At 38.6% G+C, this 18,356-nt stretch overlaps 1 protein-coding gene across 1 annotated transcript; it reads right to left on the reverse strand.

Moving 5' to 3' along the window:
* Window positions 1–2,290: 2,290 nt before the first annotated feature.
* On the reverse strand, window positions 2,291–9,558 carry SOCS2 (suppressor of cytokine signaling 2). Its single transcript, XM_032221604.1, has 2 exons — window positions 5,983–9,558; window positions 2,291–4,257 (listed from the first exon to the last, which is right to left on the reverse strand). Exons 1-2 carry the CDS (start codon window positions 6,113–6,115, stop codon window positions 3,800–3,802), a joined length of 591 nt encoding a protein of 196 aa, XP_032077495.1. The 5' UTR covers window positions 6,116–9,558; the 3' UTR covers window positions 2,291–3,799.
* Window positions 9,559–18,356: the final 8,798 nt, after the last annotated feature.

Below are 18,356 nucleotides of genomic sequence, written 5' to 3' on the forward strand. Positions count from 1 at the left end.
AGTCATCATTTTTAATGTTTCAGATGCCTTTGATTTGATAAAAGAATTACAGTATTAAGCATGTTTTCTGAGTTCCTGTATTCTTTCGATTATAACATAAGCTAAATTATATTGGTGCATAACTTACAAAAACTATGCATACTAGCATATTCTGCTAGAGCTAAGTTTAAATTGCAGTTGACTTCCATTCACAATTTCAGGCCTAAGGTGACAAAAACGTGAAGCTCATTGACTTTTTAGAAAAATATCTAATTTATTCGACACCTTTCAATAGATTTTCTCAATGGTAGTAAAATAAAGTTAGTTTTCAACATAAGCTGGGATGACACCAAGCTAGTTTGGAAATAATCTTAGATAGTTCATACAAATACTAAGCCAGGATATTTTAAAACACTATTTAATCAGCCACAACAATGTAATCTACATATTGAGCAGGGTTACACATTATAGTACACAAAAAGCAATCACTTGATTAGCATGGCATGACAGTCAGCTTCACATGCTGGAGTTATCACAGTACCTTTGAGTCACTATTATCAAAATAAGACTAGAAAATATCTCATCCTAGCATTATAGAAATCAAGGAAGAATAGGAGGTGGTATATTCTTCCACTTCTAATTCAACATGCGGTTCAAAAGATTAGGAACAGGAGACTTTGCAACAATGAAATATACATTGTTATATCAGTGGGCAATCTGAGGCCAGTTGCAATATGCTAGCATCCCATTTGCCGTTCCCAGAATTCCACTGCAGTTTACTGAACCAAATCAAAATTGATGGGTGGTTCAGAGACGATACGTCTGCTATAGCTTACTTCATCTCTCAATTTCTGCCTGTCTTTTGTTCTCAAAATGGACTAATTTGTTTTATTTGGATTCTTTTAAGTCTTCGTGAGAAAAAAAAGGGTGAAAAATTGGTCCCACATTCATTGTAATGACATCTTAATTCTCCAACCACATCGACCTACAAGCAAAATATAATGTGCAGCAACATGTGGAATAATTTTAGCATATTTATTCTGAAAATACAAAACAGCAATGAGAATAAAGTAATGTAAAAGAAACATTTCATCAATAATGTTGCATACCTCCATTTTTTGTTGTTCCCACAGCAACAAATATATCTACACAAGATAGTTTTGCAAGAAATCATGTGAGCATGGCCTCAGTTTCTAGACATGAATATCAGTGTATCTCTGTCTAAATTTAGCTCCTAATGTGCACCTGGCCCTTTGCATCCCCAGATGGGTTTTCCCCCCTTATTTGAATAAACAGAATAAAGACCAACTTTAAAATTAAACTTAAAAAAGTCTCTATAACTGCATCCACCAACTGTTGAGGACTTATGTAGTGGTATTTAAAGTAAAGAAAGTGGATATTTTTCTTCCTTACCCATATTATTAAAATTAAAGTCCTTCGGGACAAAGCAAATGAAACCCTTTTTTGCATGATGCATATTTATATGGGATTAAGCATAAAATGTAGTTGACATTATTAGTTTAAACAGTATTAAAAGTGTTGAAGCAATATGTATGAGAGGAATTTTAGAGCTACTTTATTGGCTATCACTAAACTTATCAAACTTAACTGCTAAAATGTCTGTTTGAATATACTTGGTGCCATATTTTTTTTCTTTTCTGGAAATGACATAGAAAAATATTGCTAGTATAATTCTGAAAAGTCCGTTTGAACACAGAAACGCATTATGAGTATAAGGGCACTACAATTTGATTTACTGAGTACAGTCTGAAATCAGACAGTTACAGGCTTGAATAGGTTTTTTTTAAAGGCAAAATTACTTGCATTTCAAGGAAATAAGAACTAATAAAATTCTACATTGTAGAAGTTAATCATATTTGCTATTGTTTTGGATGGAAACAACTGAAAGACTGCAGTCTAAATCAGGGGTAGTCAACCTTTTTATACCTACCCCTCACTTTTGTATCTCTGTTAGTAGTAAAATTTTGTAACCGCCCACCAGTTGCACAGTAATGGTGATTTATAAAGTAGGGAAGTAACTTTGCTTTATAAAATTTATAAAGCAGAGTTACAGCAAACCCCTACTGCCCACCATGAAAGCTGGAACGCCCATTAGTGGGTGGTAGGGACCAGGTTGACTACCACTGGTCTAGATATTTATAAAGCTTCATTCAAGGGAGATGTGTTACTGATGTTATGGATCTAGAAAAAGAGTCTGTGCTAACACAAATAGTGGTACATTACCTCAATGTAATGTATTCACTGAGTCCCTATAAGAGGAATAATATGACCTTTGTTTTTTCAGCCATACTTTGGAATAATATTTTAATTTACCTTGCCTTAAATTAGGAATGATTGATTCCACCTGTCTCACCCGTTGTTTCTGGCCTGACATGGTTACTCCCATGTATATCATACTTCCCTTTCTTTCAGATTAAAGTTACCATTTAGGGAGGCTTTGTGGAGACTATACTGAAAGCTTGGGTGGAGCTTGTGAAGCTTTGGAAGCTAAGTGTATGAAGGAGATTGTTGTAGCTCCCCAGAGTGACTAGAGTTCATGTGTGATTGACTGCCTTATATCTTACCTAGAAATTTAATCCCATTTTGACTGTTCAAATAAAACTTTGCTATAATGCTAAGCTTACAATCTGAGTAAAATGGATAAAATTGCTCTATAGCTTTTGTAAGAACACCAGTATGATGTAGTAGTTAAGGCATCAGGCTCGAAATCAGAAAATCATAAGTTCTAGTTCCAAGCCAACTGGTGATCTTCGGTCAGTCTTTCTCTCTCTTTCTCTCAGCCTTAGAAAGAAAGCAATTGCAAGCCATTTTCCAAAAACTTTGCCAAGAAAACTGCAAGACTTGACTAGATACTTGCAAAGAGTCACATGGACTTGAAGGCACCTCCCCCCCCCTAAAAAAAAGTTTCATGCATTCATAATCAGGAAGAACTGCTAGATAAGTTTTTAATAAGAAAACACTCGAGTGCTATATTATTAGGAATAAAAGGAAATAAATGCTTACTATTTATTAATATGTAAATTATAATTAAGAATGTGCAAAATACATAATCAGGAGCCTTAGACTGATATAATCTCAGACAGTGAGTCTTTCCAGCCAATCTTTTATGCTAGCTGGAAATTTATTGCCCAAAATGTATGTTCCCTTTGTAACTTCATAAAAGGTTTACAGTGACCTAATTGCAGAGTTATTAGTCATTTGCTGCTGAAATCCAGATGCCTACCCTCCTCTTAGCCCTTCTGATATGAGGGGAGCATTCAACTGTAAATGGTCACTAGGAATTGGCAAATCTTTCTTAATCTTTCAAAATACTGATGAATGTAATACGCTCTCAGAATGAGGACCATAGATTATTTTAAGGTATCCATGGTATCACTGACTGGTCCACATTATTCAGAAGTTATTTTGAAGGACAGCCACATCATTTGGATTGGGATTTAGTAATATTTTATAAGATGACTTTCTGTAAGAGAACCTTACCAAACTGCCTCATTTATTTTTAGAACAAAGTGAGTGCATAGGTATTAAAGAGCAATGAACCATTGTCTTGTAGGCACTTGTTCCCACTGAAACCCATTTTCCCTTAGCTTGTAATTCTAATAGCATCAGGGACTTTACTGAGCACCAAAGTTTTAATAGTGGAAAGCTAAATCCAAGTCCTCTACTCAAATCTACAAACACACACAATAACATACCATTTTCACAATGACCTATACAATACGTTCATGCAGCTGAAGATTTTGATTTCTCACAAATTGTATTTAGGACCTGTTTTCTTAAAATGAGTCTGAGTAGATTCTTATACCCGATATCGATATTCCTTTAAGAATTCCTTCAATCTTGTTGGTAATGGAAGTTCCTGGATTTTACTTGTATGTCTGTTTATTGCAATTCTACACTGATGCTGTAGAGACAGTGTTGAATGATAGAGAGGTTTATTTAAATGAAGATGGACTGTTCCATTGGAAGGTATTTCGGAGACCATTCTTCTGTCCTTGCACATAAGGACATAATATTCAATTAGATGAACCACACTGTCAAATTGCTGGAGCTTTGATCGGATGCAGATAACAGAATCCAGACGGAATTTACCACCTTGAAATTCTATTCGTAAGTTGGTAGGACCTACTGAGGTTTTAACTGAAATAGTAAGTAAATACTCTGAGTGAGAGCTGTCTCTGATCAAGAAAGTCCCTTCAGATGTATCTTGTAATCTTTCCTTTGCTTCTGCCACACTCATGTTTCCCCAATACCATCCTAATAGAAGAGAAAGCAAAATTTGTTAAGAATCTTCAGCATATTTTAGACAGAATACTACTGGAAGCAAAGGACAGTCGTGTCAATAACTATCTGCACTGGAGAATTTTGATAAAAATCAACATAATCAATGCCTGAAACCTCAATGATTCAAATCACTTAACATTCTAATACTATTTCCTAGGTGTCCTTGAATAGCTAATGCAGTTTCTCATTTTTATTCTGCATTGTGAAACATGAATATGAGCCCCACAAGGCCAGAAAAGATACCTTGCAAACAGAATCTGACATATTTAACAATAAATACCATTACACTTCATAGGGTTGATTTCTGAACCAATATACTTAGAGTTGTATTGCAAAAGTGTTATACAAATACAGTATCAACAGGATTTAAGACTGCCCATTTTTCAGTAGACTTATTTTTATTAACAGTTCTGCTAAACAAACAATAAAAAAAACAAACAAACCCCAACCCCATAACACTTCAGTCATCAAATACAGTGCAGATATGTTAAATATTAGAACAAGACAAATTTTAGATCCCAAAGAATCTAAAATCAACACTTTCTCTTAACCCTAAAAAATAAGAGAGAAAAAACATTTCATGTAATAACTGAAGTAGCCTGTCCAAGATGGCTGTCCTCACATGCATTAAAATACAATTCCTAGGATCTTCTGGCAGGATTGGAATCATTTTTGCTATCTATAATACAGTAGTAATAGTTAAAAGTAATAATCTTTGCAGTGTATCCAATTTATTCTCAGAACTAAATTCAAGACCAAATAGGAAAAGTGTAGTGAAATAGTGACATCTCTTTTAAAAAGTGTAATATTAAAATTAAAATTAAAAGTCTAGGGTGAATAAAGTGAAAAGATTTTACAAAGAATAAAAAATTTCTGCTCACTATTCTAAACAAATTGAACTGTTTTTATTAACACAGAGATGTTTTCCTAGAAGTCTTGTGTAACTCTAGATTTATTCCTAGTTCTGCCCAGCATTTTACTAGTCTCTTAATTCTGAGGTCTTACTACTAGTGGGAGAACAAGTTCAGGATTATACAATGTCTCCGATAATGAACACCTAATTGTGTTGGCTAATCTAAAATGTGGAAATCCAAGATGAAGTTGCAGAACAATGCTCCAACATTCAGGTCTGAGAAACGGCAGGACTTGTTCCTTTCTTCTTATTCCCAAAACCTTAAGCTGTTATTGTATCCCATCATAGAGGATTCTCTGCCTGCTTCCTGAGAGTTACTTTAACTCGGAATGACCATTAAAGAAAAGTTGAAAACCCACCTCAGTTTCCAAACGCAAAAAAAGGAACGACGGACTTAAAAGTTGCATCATGGAACAACCTGTAGAAAAGTACCTAACTTAACCCTGTAGAGGTTTCCAGGGAGGTAAACACATTAGGTTTGCGGAATAATTTGGGCTCAACCCGTCATCTTTCCACCCTCGTAGGGCGATCCTTTCGAGTGGTGTCTGCAGCCTCGTCCCTACAGATTCTGCGGGGAGCCGGTTTTTGAGGCTCCACTTCTCAAGGGCTTAATGGCGGGAGTCTTTTTTTCACCTCACATCAGCGCTGGGGATGCTTCACAAGAGAATCACCCCAGTTCCTACGAACCCTGCATGCAGGGACGGGACAAGCTATCCCCACCACCACCACCACGGCTCAATCTAACCCCGGGTGCCCACTGTCCCCGTCCCGCACGCTTGCCTTACCCGCGCATCTCAGCTCCCTCATGGCAGAGTCCAGGCGCTCCCCTTCAGCAGGTTCCGCCGAAGCTCCTCCAGCTTCCCACTGGGGCCCAGCCCTGTCGGTGCCATCCGAGGATTCGGCCGAGCGCAGGGTCATTTGGGGCGGAGACCACGGGCATGAGGGGGAAAGCAAGGAGCGGCGGGCCCTTACCACAGCTCCCGGCGGCTGCCCCAGCCCATCTGACCGCCGCCCTCAGGGACCTGCAGCTCTGAGGAGAACCAGGGCCGAGCGAGAGCTTCCGTCGAAATCCGCCGCTCCGAATCTTCACTTACGGAGGAGCATCCCTCGGAGAGGCGATCCGTTCGCTGCTGGGATGGGCGAGGGGCGTCCGCTTTTCTCTGCCTCTTTCCTATTGTCCTGACTTCCCCATTGCACACCAGGGGCAGCGGCACCCGCCGGGAAAGCGCCTCACCCAGCTGCCACCTGGCCGGGGATTTCGAGGATGGCTGACCGGCTGCTTCCAAGGCGCACGCCTTTCTCCTCCTCTCCTTTGCACAGAGTCTGGCTGCTGTCTAGGAAATAATCGGTGGGGCGAAGAGTCGTGTGCGCGCGGCCAAACTCTTACCTCCGGCCTCGCCAAGCAAACGCGGCAAAATCCAGAAGGGCGGGATGCTTGGTCTCTGTAGCGCGGCGCTTTTTAAACGGAGAGGCCGTTGGGAGGCTCGCCAGGGCTTTTGTTTCAAAAGGAGAGGGAAAAAGAGAAAGAGCCCCGCGGCATCAGCTGCGAGAGAGGCCGGGCGAGTGGCCGCCGGGCCGGCCAGCTCAGGTTATCCCCTGCAAGAGTTTCTCCTACAACCCCGGGCAGGAAATATTCATGTGACGCGTGGACGCCAAGTAAACAGGAGCGAGGAGCCGCGGCCGGCGGGCGAGATTCGCTGCCTGGTGCGCGCCGATCCCGAAACAACTCCGAAAGTGGGGTGACGCGGTTGCATGTCATGACTGGGATTAATAATGGCGAGGCGAGCGTTGCCCCCGTCTTTCCTCCCGCGCCGTTTCAAGATAGGCTGAGGCAGCTACTGCTCGGTGCGGAGGGGGGAGGGGGGAAGAGAGAGGCAGGTTTCTCGTGCTGATAGTATGTGGAGCGCCCCCCCTCCCTTAACACCCCCCCCGGGCGGACACATTGCAAACGATCTCGAGGAAGCTTCGGGGTGCCTCGCCCGAATGTCCGGCCGTGTTTTTTTCCCCCCCTCACGGCGGTTATTTTGCTTTGCGTTGTTCCTGGCGGAACGATTAAAAAGGCAAAGGCCGCTTTCCAAGAACTTTCCAGGAATCGCGTCACGTGACCGCCGGCTCCCGCGCCTCCGCTTGAAATGGAGCTGCTGTGTTGCAGCCGCTCCTTCTTTCCTTCCTCGCTGCCTCCCCCCCCCACCTCTTTCTTCGCCCGGGGGGCGGGGGGGGGAGCCGAGCCGTGGGTACAAACAAGCGCCGATCGTCCTGACCCCGGGCGTCTCCGTCTCCGGAAAACATGGAAAGCAGCCTCCGCCGCCGAGCTTCTTTTACGGAGCGACGCTGTTGGGTGCACGGATGGCTCCTGCTGCTGCTGCTTTACAGGACTGCTGAGGGAGGCTCGCTCGGGATCCGTGAGGCTTATTCCTCCGGGACAGAGAACGTGAGAAGGGCGTGTGGTGCCGCTTCTGGGGTGGGCACAAGAGGGGCAAAGGGACCTCTCCGCGAAGGGCGGACTAGGCTCTTGACTTACGGTGCTGCCCCCCCTCTCCCCCCGTCAGTGCCTGGGAACGGTTTACTGCCTACATCCTCAGCCGCTTCCGGACCGCCTAAAATTAGTACTATGTGACCATGCATTGCTTCAAAACAAAATATCAGGCCTGAAATAGCCTTGAAGGTTGGTGGAACCGAAAATTTAACCTGTCCATGAATATTTCCAGTAACCCAACATTTAGGCTGAGGTGTAGCTGTGCAATGGGCTTTTTCAGGATTGAATTCGATGCTGACTGGAGATCCTGGCTATTCGTGACCATAGAAGAAGGAATGGGGTTAATACATATTGTTATTATGATAAGGGATTGAAATGGGCAGCATTTTAAATGTCCCCTGTGTGTTGGATTACTCAGTGCAAGTAAATCCTCATGGATCAACTATATAACTCAAAATAATAGGCTTGGGTGATGATGACCAAAGATTGATTAATATTGTGTTGCCTAATATTTCTGACCAAAACAATTTTGTTCTGAAAATGATTTAAGGGCGTTATAGGAAACAATAACAAACCTCTACTCTAAACAGAGTAAAAGAGTATTTACAAAATACTCTTAGCCACGGTTAACCTGATAATGGTTTATTCAGTTATGGGTTTGCATGACATACTGAAAGATAAATTGACCACATTAGTTTGTGTAATAGGCTAAGCTAAAATAGTTGGAAACAGAGCACCTGAAAGGTTTTTTTTTTCAGTAGTAGTTTCACTGACCCATCATTTTCTAAGAATGCTTCTTTTGCCATTTAGAACCAGAGGCATGTTTAAAAATAAATATGAAGCCAGAACATGACAATTCTTTTTAAAAATGAAGATTTTTTCCTAAGTATATATAAAAAAGATCTGATGGGGCAGAGAGCCTGGTGGGTACAGCACTTAAGCACACTGATTTCATATTGGCAATACCAGGACTAGGGCATATCTATACATTTACACATAACTTATTTTAGCTCATTATTATACATTAATCTTTTTGTCTTAGACTATGATAATAAACTGATGTCCACAATGGCTTTAATTAGCATTAGTATGATTTTTGGATTTAGATCTATAAGAAGCAATGTACCACTAATCATATGGAAGCTGCACTATATAACATTTTATTTGGGGGCAAAATTGGGAGTAATTTTCTGGTTTTTTAAAAGAAAAATCACAGTCTTCAGTAGGGGTGATTATAGTGTATGATTAGTATTGAACATTTAAGGACCTTTGTAAGTTGCACTGCAGATACTTACAGGAATCTCACTTTGTGTAAACAGCATACTAGTTTTTATGATCTGGCACACATCAACAGTTGTGTGGTTGTCATTAATTCATGGTTCTTGGAGGCAATTGCCAATTGAGGCTTACCAGATCCGGGGCTGTGGCTCTTGTAAATGAACATCAAATACTTGTTTATTTAGATACACTTTTTGTGGTTAACATTTAGTTTTACTGACTGTTATATTTATCTTTTTGTCTCCAATAATTTTACTAATGTTTTCAATTATATTTATAATTTATTTTTATCCTTTGATGTAAGAATGGTTACTAAGAGGGCAAGCTGTATATTTTCTAAATAACTAAACTGTACTTTTAAAATATTTCACAGTAATTCTTTGAACTATTCTGAAAATTTGTTGTGAATTTGAATTTCTATATACCTGTTAGAAGTGATTGTATTTAAATTCTCTAGTGTGAGATTGTTTGGCTTTTAATTATTCCTTCTGTTATCCTGAAAAAAATAGTAATATTTGGTAAGATTAACTTGTCTTTATTGAGTATTTGTACATGTGAGCATCTTAGTAAATATTTAGGATGCAGATTTATGTTTGCTCTTACATATTTATTTCTTAGAATCCTTTCTTTGACTTTGCTGAAATAAATATTTTTAGCTACCTGTTGCAGATGTTTATTATTTATTGCATTTATATCCAGTTGCAGTCCAATTAAGGACTTCAAATGCTTGAAATATTTTTTTTCTTCCATTCAATTGTATCCGATCTTCGGAGACTGCCTGGACAATTCCCTTCAGTTTTCTTCGCAAGGTTTTCAAAAGTTTATCATTGCTTTCTTTCTAGAGCTGAGAGAAAGTGAGTGTTCTATAGTGATTCACCTGGCTTTGTGCCTAAACCCTGGATTAGATTTTTCCGTCATTGCATGTGTCATTTGGAGACAGTTGCATAGCAGTTTCATTTATACGTTTGTGAATGTTTGTTCTAGTTAGTGGGGTCGCTCAAACAGCAAAGCACAAAACAAAGTTGAATCAATCCGCACGCACAATTCACAGTTGGAATTTGGGACATCTATGCATCAATCCATCTGCAGCCATCTGCATCCTGCACCTATTCACGAACCCCTTCACTCCATAGATATGTGACAGCATGCACTCACAGTTGCAGGCAACTCTAAATCAAGCTTTAGGCCCAATCAGAGTTCATGGTTTGTAGCTTGATGCCTTAATCACTACACCAACATGCTCTTATTCACAGATTTTACACACACATAAAATCAAAACGCCATAATTAAAATAAAACCCTGGAAAAACTAAAATAAATGGTTATCAGTAAGAAATGTTCTACACAACAGTTCTGTTTTAAACTACAGAAGGAGCAATGGTGGGAACTGGTCTTAATTTCAACTGGAAAGCCTCAAAGAGCCAAAAATGCCACTGAGAAGCAGCACTCACTTCCTGGCTTTAGTCACTCTCATCTAAAAGGGAACACAAGTTATTTCTACACCACCACCCCCATTCAAATTAGTGGGCCAATTCTAGTTAGAGAATGTGATTCTGAAAGTAACCTGGTGCTAAGCCATAGAGGACTTTATAGATTAAAAGCAGCACTTTAAATTGTACCTGGACAGTTACTGGAAGCCAGTGCACGGCTATTCTGTGCTCCCAATCCCAATGCCAGGAATGAGTGAGCACACAGGCTGTTGCATGCTGGATTATTTGCAACTTTTGAGTGGTCCTTAAATACATTTGAAGTACAGCACATTATGGTAGTCAAAATGGGTAGTGACAATAGCACGAGGATGAGATATAGCAAGAACTTCAAAGCCCTGATCTTTCTCCCTGTCCAGGTCAAACTTATACTTGAAGGCCAGTGAGAAGTCCAGATCCTGACAAAGGTAATATAGAGTCTAGTGCCTCTCTGTCCCATGACCAAGCCTGAAACATGACTGAAATACTTCATAAAATCCATTTCCTCTAGGGTGCTTCATTCTTGGTTCCCTACCTCTATCATTTCTAAAAAGGGAATATTGGAAACAGCAGTAGTTAGTTAATAACTCTGTATCCAAAGAAGACCACCTAAGGAGGAGGCACATCTCACCCTCTTTTAAGTGCTGACATTATTCTTTTTCTGTACTGTAAGGTATTGATATGGTGGCTCAGTGGCTAAGACGCTGAGCTTGTTGATCAGAAAGGTTGGCAGTTCGGCAGTTCGAATCCCTAGTGCCATGCAACAGAGTGAGTTCCCATTACTTGTTCCAGCTTCTGCCAACCTAGCAGTTTGAAAGCATGTAAAAATGCAAGTAGAAAAATAGGAACCACCTTTGGTGGAAAGGTAAGAGAGTTCTGTGTGCCTTCGGCATTTACATAGTTATGCTGGCCACATGACCATGGAGAAGTCTTCAGACAGCACTGGCTCTTTGGCTGTGAAACTGAGATGAGCACCGTCCCCTAGAGTCGGGAACAACTAGCCCATATGTGCGAGGGGAACCTTTACCTTTATCTAAGGTATTGACTACTTCTTGGTATTAGCGTTCCAAGGAATGCACCCATAGAAATTAGAACTCCTCAAAGAAAAGTTTTATTGGGTAGAACATATTGGCACAACTGGTGAAAGCCGACTCTAAAAGTTCGTACAGCTTTCACCTAATTAAAAGTAAAAGTTTTCCCCTTTCGCCCAAATCACTGATCACACTGTCCAATCTAGGAGCTGGCTGGTTGCTTGGTTACTTCACTACTCCTCTGACCAGCTACCTGTGGAAATGTCCTTGGGTTCCCACAGGAAAGTTTTATTGTTTTGGCTACAAACTCCCTCTAACTATTCCCCCCTCCCCTTGTTGTATGGCAGCCCTAAAGTTTCCAAGATGGCCTCAGCCATAATCACTTCAGGGTTGATACTTGGATCCAGGTAATCTCCCCTCTGGCCACATACATGAGCCAGGAAGGACAAAGATCCCACCCACAAGTGGCAGAGGACATCAGGAAATACCAGCCAAAGGAGTCCCAGATAATACCGGTATGTCAAGAATGCCCCAGTCACCAGCCTACACCCTGGCCATATTAAGTCAATTACAGAGCAAATGTCGTTATAGTGTTACAAAAGGATTCCCAAAGGATTGTTTTAAGATGGCAAGCCATATTTTACTCAAAAGTTTTAAGAGAGTTGCAATTCCTCGTATTTAATTATAGAATTATAATGCATCATAATGTTGGGTGGATCATTTTGCCACAAAATTACATTAGACCAATTACAGGGTTAAGCAATATTTAAAGGACATAATGGCAATAGAATTTGTGTTATGTTTTCTCCTTCACAAGTGTTTAAAGATAGAGAAAAACAGTGTTACTCCAACATAAATAACTACTGGAAAATCCAGTTCTTGATGCTTTGATATACTGAAATTGTGTCAGGTGCATAAATGTGATCCAGTTTTTTGCAGTATTAATGTCTTTCTCAAACCTTCTGAATTTGATCTCCTGTCTTCCTGTATTGTTATAAACTCTTCAACACAATAAAGACCTTCTGTTCCATTGGTATGAGTTAATATCACTGGCATCAAATTCTTTGCATTCAGTTCTAAAAGAATAGCAATTCCTCTATTTACTTGAATTTTCCTAAACTAAGTGGTATCTACAAGCTTTAATGAGCATTATGCTAAATATGTAGTCAACAATTTTATATACACATATCTTAATATAAGCCTGATTCAGTTCAGACCTTGCAATCTAGCTCCATCCCATCTCACATTAAAGAGAGTGGTTGATAGATATTTTCCTGCCGGCAGGTGACATTGGCAGGAGTGGAAGGAAACATACTCAGGGGAATCCACTCTTCATTTTTTAAAACAGAACTCCAGATGAATAATTTTTACCAGGAATAAAGCAGGGGAGGAAAATATCAAACTCTTGGTTCTTATTCGGTTGTTATTCTAACAGCTGTTATTTACTTAAAAAATATGAATGTTGAAAGCAAATATGCCTTTTATATTTCCTACTTTGATCATAAGTCCATCTTGTAATTTAATGAATATATTCCAATTACCTTATCTAAATCCTGTTAAACAACAGTGCATGGAATTTAAGCTAGGACTATCTACAAACAACATCTGTGTTAGCACTAAAATCTTTAACTGTGCTGAGATGGAGGAAACATGGGTACTGGAACAGTTTATGCAGTGCTTGTTGAAGCTGGTTCAATGCCTTCTAAAAAGGAAGTGTGGGATGACATTATTTTGCTAATCATACCCATAAATAACACAACTATAAATTGTCAGATTTACGGTTTTCTCAAAACCAGGGTTGAGATTCCCTTCAGTTTTCTCAAACAGGTGATTGGTACTTGCAGGTCCAATTAAAGTTACTTCAGGAAGAGAAAGACTACCTGTAAATTATGAGAATTCTTGGAGTGATACTAGAAATTTAATTTGCATATTTTGTTATGAAGTTCAAAGAAACTTCGGCTAACAGTTGTGCAAATGTTGTGGATCTTAAATATCTTTATTTATTTACATATGGAACATTTACAATATGGAAAAATCAATTGAAACATCCCAAATTAAAATCTAAGCTCTGATATTGGGGGAAATTAATGAGTTATTTTTATATTCACTTTAGTATATATTTCCATAAGGGTTTTATGCATATCTGACAACTAGATGGAAAGTTCTTTTTTTTAAAGTAGTAATTCTAAGAATTCAGACAAAAATTGAGCAATTCTGAGAATTCAGGATGTGTATTGCATGCCACTCCCTCCCCATATGAGCCAACATAGTTCTTGAGATCCAAGTTTTACATAATGGCACCCATGCAGTCTTGAATTAGTTTTTGTGCTAATTTAAAATATTACAGTGAAATTGGGTAAGTTAGAAGGAAGGAAAACTCCTGCTCACCTTGTGAATTCACTGATTTTAGAAATAGATTACAGTAGTAGCAGCTAAAAAAAAAACATAGATAGACTTAAGAGGGGTTGTTGTTTTGGTTGTTTCAGGGACTTTTCCATCTAGAAGGGAATATAAATCATGTAAGTAGCTGAAATATTTAGCAAATGGAAACTTCAAGAAACTTTGGAAAATGTTGGGTTTTGCTGATCTTTTTTCTCCCTTTATTTTGCATTAGGACTTTGCAGTTCTGATCTTATCAGACTAATCAATGATACTAATGTGAAAGGCATGGGGGAAGAGCTGTACTTCGCAATGAGAAAATAAAATAAATTTTCTCTAGCTGAGACATGCACATAACCATGTAATCTTGGTGGTAATATGGAAAATGTTTGCCAGGGTGTTTTTGCTTTGCTTGCTTGTTTGTTTGTTTGTTTGTTTGTTTGTTTGTTTTTGCCTTCTTAATCTAGCCTAGAGCTCTGAGATGACCTAACAGTTGCCAGTTCAAATACTGTACTAAGTAGATTTGATTTTGCTCACTTTTTTTTGCGGGGTAACTCAGTCAAGATTAGCTATGTACTGTTTACCAATTCAGCTATAATGAAGTACTTGTGCAGTTGTAAATGCTAAAGCACAATTGGATAAAAGTGCTCAATTATATTTCAAACAAATGCATACATGGGTCTTCAACTATTGTTCACAAATCATTTTGAAAAGCAGCCCTTCACTGGACACATTTCAGTAATCTAATATGTAAATTGTAGTTTATGGTACACCAGCCTACAGTAGCAGTTGGCACTTCATGCCTAAGAACAACCAACACATCCTGTGTAATATTTATTTATTTATTTATTTATTTATATTTATTTATATTTATTTATATTTATTTATTTTTATTTATTTATTTATTTTATTTATTTTATTTATTTTATTTATTTTATTTTTATTTATTTTTATTTATTTTTATTTATTTTTATTTATTTTTATTTATTTTTATTTATTTTTATTTATTTTTATTTATTTTTATTTATTTTTATTTATTTTTATTTATTTTTATTTATTTTTATTTATTTTTATTTATTTACTTATTAGAATTTATTATTAGTTTTTCAGGGTAAATGTAGCACAATCTATAGTATGTTCAGATGAATTATAACACCCGCCTATAGTACTTGTGGATGTAGTGGTCTGAGTTTCTGTTGATTGATTTTTATCTATGGCTAGACAATCCATACAGACACACAAATCATGTATAATTGTATCAAGAACTGCATTACTATGTCCAATTCTTCCTAGCTGCTAATTACAGCATAGAAGTGATTTCATTTTATTTACATCTTGTCCTCCTCTTAGAATAAACAGTCTTTTCTCTGAATTGAGAAACAGGAAAATCAGGTTTAAGCTTCTTGCAAATTATGGCAAACAATTGTAGATATGCTTCAGAAAATGGGACTGACAAGGAGATTTGCTAAGCCTTTTACATTATTTGTATGCACTCTGATGTATGAAGAAAGGCCACTGTTTGTTTCATTTATCTTTGTAATAATTTAATGGGAGAAAAACTAGTATTTTGGTGCATTCTAAAAAAAATTCCTTTGATGGCTATATTATTTCCCCTACTAAAAGACAGAATCCAATTTTATATTTGATTTCTTAAAAGGGAAAGGTGGGTGAATCAGTGCAATTGACTCCCAGATACATACATAGGAGTTTAAAAGTTATTTTGACCAATCTGCTGCAGAGTTTATCACTTACTGCACATCAATTCAAATAGGGGTAAGGGGAGTAAAGCTGGCTGTTAGATACAGTCTGCAGCAGGGACTGCAGGAAGTTTCACATATGCTGCTAATGATTATATGTATACTTAAGCAATGACTATGCTCATGTAATACATTCTGGTTTAGCACAATGAGAAAACCCAACCATTGAATAGCAGCGATTCTTCAGAATTCTGGAGGGGGATTCTTTCTCACCTCTCAGCAGGGATTGCTCTTGGAACCTCAGTTGCACTCTCTGCCATTGAAGTATGTTTTTAATAACTCCAGCTGCATGGATTTAGGTTTCTCTTGTTTTCCAGGAAAACCTGTACTAAAGAGCTAGGTTTTTTTTTCCATAGGTTTTTCCCCCCCCTAGCTGACAAAACCAGATTTTTCGAAAGCATGTGCCTGTGTTTAGTATAAGAGGGTGCAAATAGCTTTTGGACTGAAAGAGGTTGGCAAAGTGTATTTCTTGTGGGTGATGAATGTTCCACATCCAGGACTTTAGCATTTTGTTTTTGTGGCTTTGCTCTCTTTTCCCTGTTGGCACAGGTGTTATGCAAGGATAATCTTATAGTGATTATGTAATGATCTTTTGTGTTTTGACAAGTTGCTTAGTATATAAGCTATTTTGAGACTTCATGCTATCAAATTAGGAGTTTGAGACAGTCAAGTAAGAAATTACATAACCGTCTCCCTATATTTTTGCTTAATGAAAAACAGATGCTGGATTGAGAGGTACTTTACTCTTTTCTCATTCTCTTCTTGCTCAGTCACGCTTATAACCAGAGCCCCTTTTCACATGATTCTGTGTGATCATGTAGGCAATTTTGTTTTGGCTTAGCACGCTACAGTAATGTTTAAAAGTTTGTGAGCCTTTTTGAATATGATCTAAATGTGACCTGTTCTCAGAAATGAACTATTATGATGATGTTGATGCATTTGTTTACTGTAATTGTGACTCCTGTGAAGAACAGATCATGTGTTAGGTAATATTTATACAGAAATATTGAAAATTCAAAGGGGTTTACAAGCTTTTAAGCACCACCGTATGTGGTTTGTGAACCATGATTTAGGAGTTAATTCCGGAATTTACAACATGACTATCAGGGCTACAAGGATACCAGTGGTGGGATTCAGCCAGTTCGCACCTATTCAGGAGAACCGGTTGGTAACTTTCTAAGCAGTTCGGACAACCGGTTGTTGGAAGAAATCTCATTTTGTTTTTTCCACTTTACAGGGTTAATCCTATAAGGAAGGCAGGAAGGAAACATTCTGGTGTTGTTTCTAGCCTCATCTTTATTGCCCTGCTTACAGAAACTGCCTCTCTTGTTAACCCTTATTACATTGTAACAGCTAAGGTGAAGCGCCCATCGACCTGAGTGACCTTGAGTTGGCCACGCCCACCCAGTCACATGACCACCGAGCCCCACCTACCCAGATGGTCATTAGGGCAGAGAACCGGTTGTTAAATTATTTGAATCCCACCACTGAAGGATACACATCTACTTTCTATATTTTTAATTTTTCTAAAAAAGTGAATCTGACATACTGCAAAGCTCAGCCCCAATCTCTGTCATCACCTTTACTTCCAAGAATATCCGAGCCCCAAATCAGCTTCATGAGCTTGACTGGAAAGTAAAAATGGTTGGCCGCAAACCAATTTTTAGTTTAGAAATATTAAAACTGCTCAGGAAAAGTCAACTTTGAACTCAGGTTATAGGTAAAATTACTGCTAACTGGGACATTTTAATCAGAATGCTCCTTGTACCCTTTGGATATTCCTGGTATAGTAAATGTCTATGGAGAGTCTCTGTTATCCAGATCATGGCTGTCCCAAAAGTGCTTTTCAGAAGGCAACTGGACTTCCTTGGGGTTTTCCCCTTTTCTTTCCCTTTTCATCCATGAAGCTTGTTCGGCTCTGGTATAGCATCACATGCGCACTCAAAGCCAGGACATAGGAAGGGTAGTTGAAAGTGGAAGTGGGATCCACAGTTGTGCAAAGCCTTCTTTCATATGACAAATAAATGTCTACCCCAAAGCAAGCTGCACCAAATTTAATGGAGCAGATGTCTTGATAAGTATTCCACATACTCTTGAGATCCTGAAAAGTGTGTTTGAAAGTAAGGCCATTTCTTTCTCAGAAATAGTTTTGTGTTTTTTCCTGCCACCAGATTTCTGGCACTTCCTCCTTCTGAGCATGAGAAATGCTTGCAAGGCCACGAGTTCATGAGTTATTTGAAGGATGAACAACTCTCTTGCACTTTTCCGTACTTACAACAGTTTAGTGACCGTTCAAAATTACAACTGCTCTGAAAAAAGTGACTTAAGACCCTTTTTCACATTTATGACTATTGCAGCATCCCTGTGGTCATGTGATCAAAATTTGGATGTTTGGCAACTGGCTCATATTTATGTTGGTTGCAATGTCCCAGGGTTATGTGATCTTTTGACAAACAAAGTCAATGAGGAAGCCAGATTTACTCAACAACCAGGTTACTAATTTATCAACTGCAGTGATTCACTTAACAATTGTGGTAAGAAAGATTGTAAAATGGGCCAAAATTCACTTAATAAATGTCTTGTTTAGCAAAGGAAATTTTGGGCTCGATTGTGATCATAAGTCGAGAATTATCTATACATTTAAGGGGGAGCACTTGGGGCATTTCACATTTTCATAGTATGCTGACACTACGTTGGGCTTAGAAATAAACATGAGCTGAACATCCTAATTCCTCCAAAATAAATCTGCATAGCTGATCTCAAGCTTCCATAG

Source organism: Thamnophis elegans, chromosome 7, assembly GCF_009769535.1.
Source record: "Thamnophis elegans isolate rThaEle1 chromosome 7, rThaEle1.pri, whole genome shotgun sequence".
NCBI classification, from domain to species: domain Eukaryota; kingdom Metazoa; phylum Chordata; class Lepidosauria; order Squamata; family Colubridae; genus Thamnophis; species Thamnophis elegans.

Bases quoted from the DNA above. Each gene is read 5' to 3' on its own strand.
- SOCS2 (XM_032221604.1), bottom strand. From the start codon at position 6,115: ATGACCCTGCGCTCGGCCGAATCCTCGGATGGCACCGACAGGGCTGGG. The intron at 4,258-5,982 runs GTAAGGCAAGCG...CTCTTCTATTAG, and splicing joins GAGGGAGCTGAGATGCGCGG to GATGGTATTGGGGAAACATG.